Source organism: Lepidochelys olivacea (genome assembly GCF_965140295.1).
Source record: "Lepidochelys olivacea isolate rLepOli2 genome assembly, chromosome: 1".
Taxonomy (NCBI): Eukaryota; Metazoa; Chordata; order Testudines; family Cheloniidae; genus Lepidochelys; species Lepidochelys olivacea.
The window spans coordinates 326,466,083-326,478,746 of NC_140411.1; the positions used below are offsets into that span (position 1 = coordinate 326,466,083).

General features: G+C 39.0%; 1 protein-coding gene across 2 annotated transcripts in view; it reads left to right on the forward strand.

Moving 5' to 3' along the window:
• The window catches only part of COG5 (component of oligomeric golgi complex 5), a 301,746-nt gene that overhangs the window by 270,228 nt on the left and 18,854 nt on the right, over positions 1 to 12,664 (forward strand). Inside the window, exons 16-20 of one of the 2 annotated variants that reach the window (XM_084641140.1) lie at positions 1,970 to 2,032; positions 2,842 to 2,945; positions 5,692 to 5,929; positions 11,504 to 11,580; positions 12,130 to 12,256. In XM_084641140.1, coding sequence (XP_084497266.1) covers positions 1,970 to 2,032; positions 2,842 to 2,945; positions 5,692 to 5,929; positions 11,504 to 11,580; positions 12,130 to 12,256 — 609 coding nt within the window. The remainder of the gene's footprint in view (positions 1 to 1,969; positions 2,033 to 2,841; positions 2,946 to 5,691; positions 5,930 to 11,503; positions 11,581 to 12,129; positions 12,257 to 12,664) is intronic. The other variant, XM_084641141.1, reaches the window with a different exon arrangement.

Below are 12,664 nucleotides of genomic sequence, written 5' to 3' on the forward strand. Positions count from 1 at the left end.
GAATTTAATAGTCAATACACTATTTTAAATTAGATAAATATAACATAATGTTAACTGTAAGGAGATTGGTAGGATGTTTCCAGGTTTGATTCTTGACATCTAGTCCGAATGGTACTGTAGCTGGGATTTGAGCAATTATTTAAAGTGGAAGATTTTAACTTACAAGGAATTCCTGCTATTATTTACAGCTGCACAGTTCTCCATAAATCCCACACACATCAGTAGGAGAACAGACCACTTACCTTTTATCATGTTGTGCGTCTCTTACGTCAAGCTATAAATCTTGGAAATTAGAGATTTCAAAATGAATATTTGGCATAAGAAAAAATTAAAGGTCTATCCAGATGTTGTTGAACTGATGGAAATCGGATTTTTGGCTTCAGTGGGAACTGATTTCAGAGTAACAGCCGTGTTAGTCTGTATTCGCAAAAAGAAAAGGAGTACTTGTGGCACCTTAGAGACTAACCAATTTATTTGAGCATGAGCTTTTGTGAGCTACAGCTCACTTCCTCGGATGCATACCGTGGAAACTGCAGAAGACATTATATACACACAGAGACCATGAAACAATACCTCCTCCCACCCCACTGTCCTGCTGGTAATAGCTTATCTAAAGTGATCATCAAGTTGGGCCATTTCCAGCACAAATCCAGGTTTTCTCACCCTCCGCCCCACCCCCCACAAACTCACTCTCCTGCTGGTAATAGCCCATCCAAAGTGACCACTCTCTTCACAATGTGTATGATAATCAAGGTGGGCCATTTCCTGCATAAATCCAGGTTCTCTCACTCCCTCACCCCCCTCCAAAAACCACACACACAAACTCACTCTCCTGTTGGTAATAGCTTATCCAAAATGACCACTCTCCCTACAATGTGCATGATAATCAAGGGGGGCCATTTCCAGCACAAATCCAGGTTTTCTCACCCTCCGCCCCCCCACAAACAAACTCACTCTCCTGCTGGTAATAGCCCATCCAAAGTGACCACTCTCTTCACAATGTGTATGATAATCAAGGTGGGCCATTTCCTGCACAAATCCAGGTTCTCTGACCCCTTCACCCCCCTCCAAAAACCACACACATGCCTCCAGCTTTCACCCTGACCACACCACACGATCCATCGTCTACAGCCAAGCTCTGCGATACAACCGCATTTGCTCCAACCCCTCAGACAGAGACAAACACCTACAAGATCTCTGTCAAGCTTTCTTACAACTACAATACCCACCTGCGGAAGTGAAGAAACAGATTGATAGAGCCAGAAGAGTTCCCAGAAGTCACCTACTACAGGACAGGCCTAACAAAGAAAATAACAGAACGCCACTAGCCGTCACCTTCAGCCCCCAACTAAAACCCCTCCAACGCATTATTAAGGATCTACAACCTATCCTGAAGGATGACCCAACACTCTCACAAATCTTGGGAGACAGGCCAGTCTTGGGAGACAGCACAAATCCAGGTTTTCTCCCCAACCCCCTCCTCAGACGTTCTTGTTAAACCCTGGATTTGTGCTGGAAATGGCCCATCTTGATTATCATACACATTGTAAGGAGAGTGATCACTTTAGATAAGCTATTACCAGCAGGAGAGTGGGGTGAGGGGGGAAAGAAAACCTTTTGTAGTGGTAAACACCCATTTTTTCATGGTTTGTGTGTATAAAAAGATCTTCTGTACTTTCCACAGTATGCATCTGATGAAGTGAGCTGTAGCTCACGAAAGCTTATGCTCAAATAAATTGGTTAGTCTCTAAGGTGCCACAAGTACTCCTTTTCTGATTTCATATTGTTGAATTTTCTAACTTTTAAAATCTTGTCCATCTATAACACAGTTGTTCATTATTTATAAATATGGCAAACTTTTGTTTCAGTAATGGGAATAGCTAAATATGTTTTCAGTCCAAACAAAATTCTGGGGTCATTAATCATTCACTGAGCTTTAACTAGTTTAACAGTTATTTACATATTTCAGGTAGTTTCCAGCCAGAGTTCATTCCCAGCAGCTGCTGAACAAACTATAGCTACAGCCTTAAAGGTAATTGAATGTCAACATGCTATAAAGTTATATCAAAAGTTTGTTGTATTTGCCATACTTACAATGGGCACTGTAACTTACTTAACTTGTGAGTTTTGTCTTGTTCTGGCATTTTTTTGTCAACATGGACCTTACTTTCTGGCCAAAATATTCATTCATTTCAAATTCTCTGTAATTTGTACTTCCTCTAACTATTTGCGGATGAAGAGGCTATTTAGATTTAAGTAGTATTTGTATTTGAGAGTTCTGATATTCTGATGATGCTTGGAGCCCATACATCCGCTTTGACAATAAATGTATTTCCCTTCAATCTTCACACAACAAGCACTGGATCCTCTACTCCCTCTTTCCTCACCAGTTTGGTGCTTTTATCTCTCAGGGTGATTAGTACATCTGGGTTTCTGTGGATGATGGCTGTTTGGACCCATCCCTGTCTTGAGTGATGATGACAAGTAGAGGACAGGAGGCATGCCTACAGCAGGAGTGGATAATAGGCTTACGTGTGTGCATCAAAATGTGTATCTTTATATACAAGGGATGTCAAAGTGCACCGCCACTATGAAATAAACTAGTAATAGTAAAGTGGCCTTTATTTCTCTACCTTACTGAAATGGTTGAACAAATTAAATGTTGTAAGACTTCCATTTTCCTTTCCTTTAAATGTTTGCGGTTTGGAATAAAAGGGCACTGGTAACATAAAGGAGACAAATGTCTGTAATAAATAATTTATCCTAAATCAATATATTTTGGTGGTGTCAGTGTTTGTATTTTTTGTTCATTATTGATTTTGTCCTCTCACTTCATTTTAGACAATCCATGATCTCATGGGTAGTGCTGTGCAACCCTTACTGAACTCAGTAGGAGACTCAGTGGAGGCCATTATCATCACTATGCATCAGGAAGATTTTTCTGGGTAATCAGCCACTATCTTCATAATATGGCATTGTCTTGGTAAACTATATTGTATATGCATAATACCACAGTGACCTTTGCAACAGGATCACTTGTCTGGGAGCTCATAATACTTGATTGTCTTTTTGCACAGAAGGCAGCAACATGGCTGGCCATTGAACTGAGTGACCAAAATTATATCACTCTTGCCTTTGTCCTTTTTCTTTTTTGGCTATCTTAAAGTAAAATTGGTCAAAAAATTTTCATTTTTTTAAGTAAGAGGAGCTTTATTCAAAACCAATGTTTTTGTGAACAGTTTTGTTTTTCAGAATAAACTTTGTGGCTTTTTTATCTAAAACGTTCATAACCATTTCAGAGTTTATAATGTAGATAAAAATGTCTATCAAAATTTGTTTACTGAAGAATGGATTTTTGGTAACTAAAATATTCTGATAACTGTTTTCAATAACATTTTCTGTAAGGTTTTAGATTAAAATTTCCATGAAAAAATTAAGTGAAATTTTTTGAAAAAAACAGTAATCAGAGGTCAGTTTTGAGTCTTATAAAATGAAAACAGCTGCAAAATTTCAAAAATTTTCACATTTTCATTTTTTGACCAGTTGTATTACAAAGTGTATAAGTAAAGTAAGCAGTCATGGAATAAGAGGGAAGGTCCTCTCATGGATCGTAACTGGTTAAAAGGCAGGAAACAAAGGGTAGGAATAAATGGTCAGTTTTTACAATGGAGAAAGGTAAATGGCGGTTTCCCCGAGTTATCTGAACCGGAACCAGTGCTGTTCAACATATTCATAAATGATCTGGAAAATGGAGTAAACAGTGAGGTGATGAAGTTTGCAGATGATACAAAATTATTCAAGATAGTTAAGTTCAAAGCAGACTATGAAGAGTTACAAAAGGATCTCACAAAACTGGGTGACTGGGCAACAAATGACAGATGAAATTCAGTGTTGATAAATGCAAAGTAAAGCTTATTGGAAAACATAATCCCAAATATACATACGAAATGATGGGGTCTAAATTAGCTGTTACCACTCAAGAAAGATCCTGGAGTCATTATGGATAATTCTCTGAAAACATCTGCTCAATATGCAGCAGCAGTCAAAAAACCTAACAAAGTTTGGAACTAATAAGAATGGAATAGATAATAAGACAGTAAATATCATAATGCCACTGTGTAAATCCATGGTACACCCACACCTTGAATACTGCATGCAGTTCTGGTCGTCCTGTCTCAAAAAAGTTATGTTAGAAATGGAAAAGTACAGAGAAGGGCAACAAAAATGATCAAGAGTGTGGAACCGCTTCTTTATGAGGAGAGATGAAAAGAGATGACTATGGGGGGATATGATAGATTTCTGTAAAACGATGAATAGTGTGGAGAAATGAATATAAAGTGCTGTTTACTCCTTCACTCCATTCACATACCACAAGTCACCCAATGAAATGAATAGGTAGCAAGTTTAAAACAAACAAAAGGAAGTACTTCTTCACACACACTACACAGTCAATCTATGGAACTCATTGTCAGGGGATGTTGTGAAGGCCAAAATTATAACTGGATTAAAAAAAAAAATTAGACAAATTCCTGGAGGATAGGTCCATCTACGGTTGTTTGCCAAGATGGTCAGAATTGCAACCCCATGCTCTGGGTAACCTTTGATTGTCAGATGCTGGAGAGGATAGATGACTTGAAGGTTTCCCTGTTCTGTTCATTCCCTTTGAACCATCTGGCACTGGCCACTGTCGGCACTGGGCTGGATGGGCCATTGGTCTGACCCAGTATGGCCGTTCTTATGAGGAGGTTGATTTTCAACAGACTGTCCTGGTTTGGAAAGCCCTTCACCAGGAGAGACATAGCTAGATTTGAGACCTGCTGTGAGAGCCTGGTCCTGGTGGGTATGTGCACTCTGACACCATTTATCTTAGAGTGAGAGGCTCCACAGACACAAGTGATGGCAAGCCATAGTGGGTGCTATTTGCTTCCCCTGCACATCTTGCTACAGTTCATCCATTCCCCTTTCTTTAAAAAAAAAAAAAAAAAAAGTCTGTTGCAAACAATATCTTTTCAAAGGTATTGCAACCTTTTGCAACCTTTCCTGCTGATGGCACTTGCGCACACTCTCCGGTTCGATCTTTTGATTCAGACTGTGGACTAAAACCTGCAAGACGTTATGTGTCCTCAACTCCCACTGACGTCTGGGAGGGCCTTGGCTATAATTCAAAGAGAGAGAGTGCGATTCCTGGTTACCATGTCCTATATCTTGCAGTACTCTGTTTCTTCACTGATTAGAAGAGAGTGCCTATAATCCTGGGTGTGGGACTTGAACAATCTAAGAGACTAATTCTGTGCAGAGATTGGTCTTGGGACAGGCTGCACTAGTAACCTTGTGATATGTAGCCTGATATTATGTGATCTTTTATTAGAATATTATACAAACTGCTGGGACACTTAAATTTGGGGGCTGGATTTAGAGCTTTAAAGCTTACAGGTTGATGGAGGGTCTGCAAGCTGGATAGGAGGGGGTGATTTCCTCTATTTTATGATGTCAGCAGTGGTAGATCAAGAGATATTTTAGACTGCAGTTCCAGAGGGATCGACACACTCCTTTGTTCCAAGCAGACATAGGATGTTGTAACTCATGCCACCAAAGGAAAATTACTACATGGGATAAGAAGAAAATTAAAAAGAAACAAATACTTTGTAGTTGTATTATAAAAATGAATTTAGCATCTTACATTTTTGGCAGATCATTATCCAGCTCAGGAAAACCAGATGTCCCTTGTTCTCTGTACATGAAAGAACTACAGGGCTTCATAGCAAGAGTCATGAGCGACTACTTCAGACACTTCGAGTGTTTCGACTTTGTCTTTGACAACACAGAAGCCATTGCTCAGAGAGCAATTGAACTTTTTATTCGCAATGCCAGTCTACTGAGACCCCTTGGTGAAGGTGGGAAAATGCGACTTGCTGCTGACTTTGCACAGGTAAACTTAGCCAGGGCTGGCTTCCATTTTGTTTGTTTCCCTCTTTTAATGGAAACATGTAGATACTTGGTAAATATACACTTTTTCCCCCCATCGCAGTTGCCCATTGTCTTAGTTGGGTCTGCAAGATTTCATCCTGTGAGAAAGAGAATCTTGAGAAATTTATCCACTAAATAATCAATGAGGGCCCTTCTCATCATAAGGCAAACTCAGCAAAGCCCTATACCTTCCGGTCAAATTACTGGTGCATTGAAATTCGTCAGCATTTTGAAACTTTTTAATACTGAACAATAGTCTTCAGTGCTAGATCCATCATTTGCTACCACTCCCCCCATGCCACCTCCCTGTAAGATGGTTTTCCTTTCTTAATTGCTTTACCCACTGTGCCAGCACTGATCATGGTCGTGGACCGACCTACTTTGCAGTGTAGCATACAAATAAACATAAACAGAGTGTGAAAGGCCTGCCGGGTTGCTGTGAATACTGAAAGAATGACAATGTTGTCTGTGTTTCTGCTGGTGACATGGTCAATTTCCCTGTCTCATATTTTTTGCCTTAACTTGTATTGGACTGGTGAACTAAGCTCAATCAAGTAGATAATTCCAGTTTCCAGTGAGCTACTTCCTATTTTCAGATGAAAGCATCTTAATAGTAATATAGTGCAGAGTGAACCTGTTAGGGAACATAACACAAATATTCGGCACTTTGTTATCCTAATTCTAGGTCAGCTTCAGGGTATTGGTCCTTATTTTCAAGCTCTAAGGAGCAGCTTAGGATCCAAACATCTCAGAGACAGCCTCTGCCTCCAGCTTCATTCAACAGGGGCCTTGGCTGACATAGCTGAGGGTCAAACCCAAGAACGCTGGTGACAGAGCATTTCATATAGAGCCCTTAGTTGTGGAATTGACTACTACTAGAGAACAGGTGGGACCCAGGTCTTGTGGTCTTCAGGGCTCACCCCTTCATCAAGCTAAACTGTGTAATGGCCTCAGCCACATGCTACTGAATAAACTACCTGGGTTCACCAGCTAGTTCATAGCATCATAATCCTTCAGCAAGGAAGTTAATGGGAGATTTTCCATTGACTTCAGTGGGAGCAGGAAAGGGGCCAGAATGACCTAAAATGTGGGGCAAGGAGGACAATTGATTCCTTCTCCTGCATAAATATTGATGTACTTCTTAAATTCAGTAAGTATTTATATCTGATGTTACAGTATAGAGTGCCTTATAAATATATATTATTATTATTATTATGAAAATACCCCCTTCCTTTATCTTTCTAAATGCATCTTTTTTTATCAATCAGATTACAATAATACAGGTCTTATCTAAAAGGCAGTGGTATGTTCTTACCTCAGTGTGAGGGGGTTTACACACTGTCTCCCACTGTGTTATCTGTACTTCCTGAATGTGTAATGGAATGAGTTCTCTGATCTCTATGCTTTTGTGCTGCAGGAAAGATTTTAAACTAGACCTACAATTGCTTGGTTCTGAGTCCTTCCTCTTTTCCTGTCTAGCTGCCTTGTGTTCCCTTCCTCTCCTCTTAGCTCCCCCTTACCTCCTCTTCCTGTTTGCGTTGTACTTGTAACCAGAAATAGCTGGATGCTGGTCATAGGCTGGGCCTCTCCTGCTGCTGTCTTATTTGTTGTTCAGCTTTTCTCGTGGCAGCACTTCCAACCCAGCTAGCGAGGAGGCCTGGCAGGGGATATCTGATATACTGGGCCATAGAAAACTTTGTGTAAAAAGTAAAATGCTTGGTGCGATGATACTCTAGTATGGATCTTTCCTTTTTGTTAGCATTGCAAGCAGGGGGAAGATCAGCCCTACCACTTACTAGCAGTCAGTTCAAGTCCTCCAGTATATATATCACCGGTGAACTGAGAACCTCTATACAATCCCCACAATGCCATATACTTTGTTGCATTATAAAATAGTGTATTATAGATGCTCTCTGGCACTTTGGCTAATTGTGTGACAGACTGTCAGATATACTCCTGAGCACTATCAACATGAAATGTTCTGTAACTTGTGTGCTTCTGTACATCGTTTAACAGAACACTCAAGGTGCATCTTAATGTCTAAAAATGTTTGCAGTGCTGCAGGTTTACTGTCCTATATTGTACTACTTATTGGAATTCCTGTGTTTTAAAAGTGTGACAGCCTACAAAGGTTGAATGCGCCTGCAATTCATGCTGACTTAGAACTTTTATAGAAGATCCAAGAATGGGCCTACTGTTAAGTTAACTGCTGTTCATTTCTGGACCAACATATTTGGTAAAGGTGGAGTTTTTGAAAAAATAAAAATAATTTGCTACCATGGATGCACTGCTAAGCTTTCCTTTCACTTTTAGAGCTAGTTAAATTAGAAGTGGTTTTTCTGGAGTCAGTCGAGCCCTCTTAGGTGACATTTTCTTGACATTTATATTTCCAATCAGGTATCAGCTGGGCATTGGACAACCTTTTAACCTGCTCATTACTAAGAGTTTTGTTACTTAGTAACAAAACCAAGGTCTCTCGGGTTACAGTGACCTCCATGTATTTTAGACACTCTGAGATTAAAAATATGCGTTAGAATCATACATTGCCCTTTACATGACATGCAACTCTAAATGATTGATAGAGACAGTAAAGCAGAGAATGAAATTTAAACACTATACATTCTGGAATTTATTTAGAAGGAACAAGGATTCCTCAATATTTGGGCATAGAAATTTGATAGGCTGCTGAGATAAGGTTCCTAAACTCATTGCTGTGTAAGAGACCAGACCCTTCCAAAATACATGCAACCCTGCAAATGCATCATACAGCAAGGGTTCTCAAACTGGGGGTCGGGACCCCTCAGGAGGTCGCAAGGTTATGACCTGGGGAGTTGCGAGCTGTAAGCCTCCACCCCAAACCCTGCTTAACTTCCAGCATTTATAATAGTATTAAATATATAAAAAAGTGTTTTTAATTTATAAGGGGGGGTCACACTCGGAGGCTTGCTGTGTGAAAGGGGTCACCAGTACAAAAGTTTGAGAACCACTGCCATACAGCATAACTGTGCATCTTAGCACATTGTAAACAGTAACTTTAAATCATAATATAGCTGTTATAGCTAAACAAGGTGTATCTATAAGCAGCTGTAGAAAGAAAGGTTGGTGCGACTGCTGTTGGTAGGACAGAAAGATGTTTCCTCCTACCAGCCAATCCCAGCACCTGAAAAAAGCCTTTCTTCAATGGCTGAAACGAGTGTTGATGCCATCCAGACAATTCACAGGCCCTACTCCAGCACCAGTTGTTGTGGCCGACAGGAGTCTTTATTTAAAATATAAAAACTGGACATACTGTGAATACAAGAATGAACATTCCAGCAGAAATATGCTCACACACCCCTCATTGAAGAATCTAATGCAGTCTAACAAATTAAAAAATCAAATTAAAAAGCAGTCTTTTACTCCTCTGAATTTAACTAAATACATCAAGGTACAGTACAAACCCTGTAACGCTGGAGATCTAGAGAATCTGAGTTTGTTGTTTATGTGTATTTTTAACAAATAAGTTTCACTCTATTCCCACTTTGCATGACTCAATTCTAGAGTCTACTGTAGACTTCCAAGCTTACAAAGAAATATTTCTTTGGCAACTAGTGCTTCACGATGCAGCCATCTGCTGCCTTTAAAGTTTGTCTAGTTCTGGCAATAGAAATAATTAGAATGAATGAAGATTGACATTTAAGGGACAGAGTATTCTAAAGTAAATTATGTTCTTTCAAATACTTAAGACCAAAAAATATGAATTTAGGGACATTCCTAAAGCTTGTATAATATAGAGAATTGAAATTTGTTTTAATGAATTTAAATATTTGGTTTTGCTGTAGGAAACAAAAGTTCAACTAAAATCTTGCCACATTATATCCACTTTGGGGGGAAAAGTGTGTTAGAAAAAGGCGGAATATGATGTCACCTTTGTTTGGTTCCCTTCTTTGTCATCAGGAGCAGTTTGCTCCATATATCTTGATTTTCAAAGGTCCAAACAGCAGTTGGGTGCCTAGGGTGGAATTGTCTAAAGTACCTAAGGGTGCTCTCATTGAAAGGCAGATGTTTCCTCCTACCACCAGCCAGTCCCAGCAGCTAGAAAAACGTGCGGGGGAAATCTCACCCAAACCCTGTTAACTTTCAGTGAGAGTTAAATGTCTAACTGGCATTTGGACCTTTGAAAATCTCCCTGTTATTACTACTTTACTCTATCAGAACTGCCGTGCTTGCTTTTATCATTTTCACTATGGAGAAATGAACCTGTCTGAAAGCATGAGTACAGTTTACCATGCCTGCTTTGTTCTCTCATGCTCACAGTAACCAAGAATCCCGCATGTACAATTAAATGTTCTTTATGAACTCTCTTTGTCAACATGTGATCTGATAGTTCTGTTTCAGATATCATTACATGATTAGAAATAAGAAGAATATTAAAGGTCTTGTTATAAATGTCTTGCCACCAGTGAAACCAGTTCATTAATGTTCTTTAAATGGTAAGATGTTATAAAAATGGTTTCTGGTTGTTTGCATTATACTGCTCTGGATACTCAGTTTTAGCTTTGCCCCTTTGAACCTTGTATTATATGGAGTCACTTGTATTTCAGTGACTCCATATAATGTTTTTTCAGTTTACTAATAGAAACGTGTTTTCAACTTCTGTTTTATTAAACTCTAAAATCTGAAAGTTCATTTGTTCTTTTTGGCTTATACATCTTCACCATTAATCAAGATTCTGCAGCTGAAACTCAAGTTCTCTGTCCTCTGTGAACCATGTACCCACCAGAAGAGAGACTAGCTCACTCTCCAAAGGTAGTAAGAATTTCACAGTGCTAAGAATTATTTAAAAAAAAAATCTTATTTTTGTTACTGAAGGCAGCAGAGATCACTCAGAGCAGATTGTTAAGAAGTTGTCACTTTTACAGAGACATTCTTTTGACTATGACCACACTTCAATGTGTGTTAGTGACAATAGTTCCCAGCGGTCATCTCCTAATTCATGTAGGCTTGTGCCCAAGTCTTTTGTGGGGATGTGTGTTTTCAGTCATAAATCCTTTAACAAGCCCTTTCACCAGAGGGAGAATCAGCCACTTTTGTGGGGGAGCCCTGGACCGGTTTCCAATAATAAGACCCCATCAAATGGGTCACCAACGTCTGTCTATTATCCCCTTTCTTCCCAATCTTAGCCCAGATTGTTGGATATGGGGAGAACTTTACTGCACCAGTGAACCCACCGGTAAAGATTAAACATATTGAGATAAACAACGCACCAAACTCATTGGCAAAGTTCATTGTATCTCTCACGTAATTGCTCTGCAAACCAGAAAGTCTGTAGCCAACATAACCACTTCCTGCTGTATGATGGTTGTGGTGTTGAAAAGAAGAGAGCAAAAAGCCCTGGCCCAGTCAATCTGCCGTGTGGAGAAAATTTCTTCCTGATGCCAAACGTGGCAATTATTGATATGCTGATGACCCATCCCATGACCTCTACTTATTGTTAGATGCAGAGCTTTGCATCTGGGGACATTCTGATTTAAGTAAAAGTCTTTTTATTGTACAGATGGAGTTAGCAGTGGCCCCACTCTGCAGGCGAGTGTCTGATCTAGGAAAGTCTTATAGGCTGTTGAGGTCATTCAGGTGAGTTACAATCACAGTATCTCTAGCAATTGGTAATGTGGTCAAATAATATTATTAAATTAATTTCCTACTTCTTGTTGCTTGTGATTCTAATTAAAAACCTTCTGGCAACTTCACATGCAAATTAGCAACAAATTAGTGTTTTTCCTTTTAATTTTTATTCATACTGTAACTACAATTTGGTGAATTTTGTCATGCTAATGTCAGCTAAATTGTACCTTCTTGGATTGTATTTGATGTTAGTTCTTATGATAATGAACTGTATAGTTAGACCGAGGGTTTTCATAGAAATATAAAACTTGCATTCCAATGTTGGGAGATTGTTTAATTAAAATAATACGCTTCTTGTACAAATGATCACCTGCCAAATTCTGCATTACAAAGCAATGATGCAAAGTGGCAAAAAAAAAATGAGATGCACAGGCAGAAATAATTCTCTCTCTAAAAGGCCTAGCACAGTATTGGCACTCTATAAATAATAATAATATTCTAAGATGTATCTTTTTCCTTTCTTTCATGATTATATTGTGTAACTTGTGCTTTTTCCAGACCACTGCTGTTCCAGACTAGTGAGCATATTGCCAATAGTCCAGCTGTGGGAGATATTATTCCATTCAGCATTATTCTTCAGTTCTTATTTACAAGATCACCACCTGAATTAAAATCACCATTTCAGGTAACCCGGTCAAGCCATCTTCCTTTTTGAAATATTCCATTAATAGATTCACTCTGCCACACATCAGTGCCTCCTCTCTAATTAGCTTTTGTTTGAACCCACATTCAGGATACAGTTTATTGTTTCTGTTTTTATTAGTTTGTGGCGAAGGTGCTCAGGTCACTTGTTTTATATTTTCGTTAGTTTGTAGAAGTAAAAAAAACCAAAAAACCAATCATCCTGCAGATAAGATATACTGAAGTGGGCTCACAAATTTTTTTTATTCTCCCAGATGAATGTATGCGTTTTCCTGGTGTTCATTTGAAAGCTGACAATTCGTAAATTCAAATATGCCCGTGAAAAGGGGTTTATTGTTTTCTTTTATGTTGTTAAATTCTTCCAGTGTATTGTTCAGTGGAGATGGAGTAA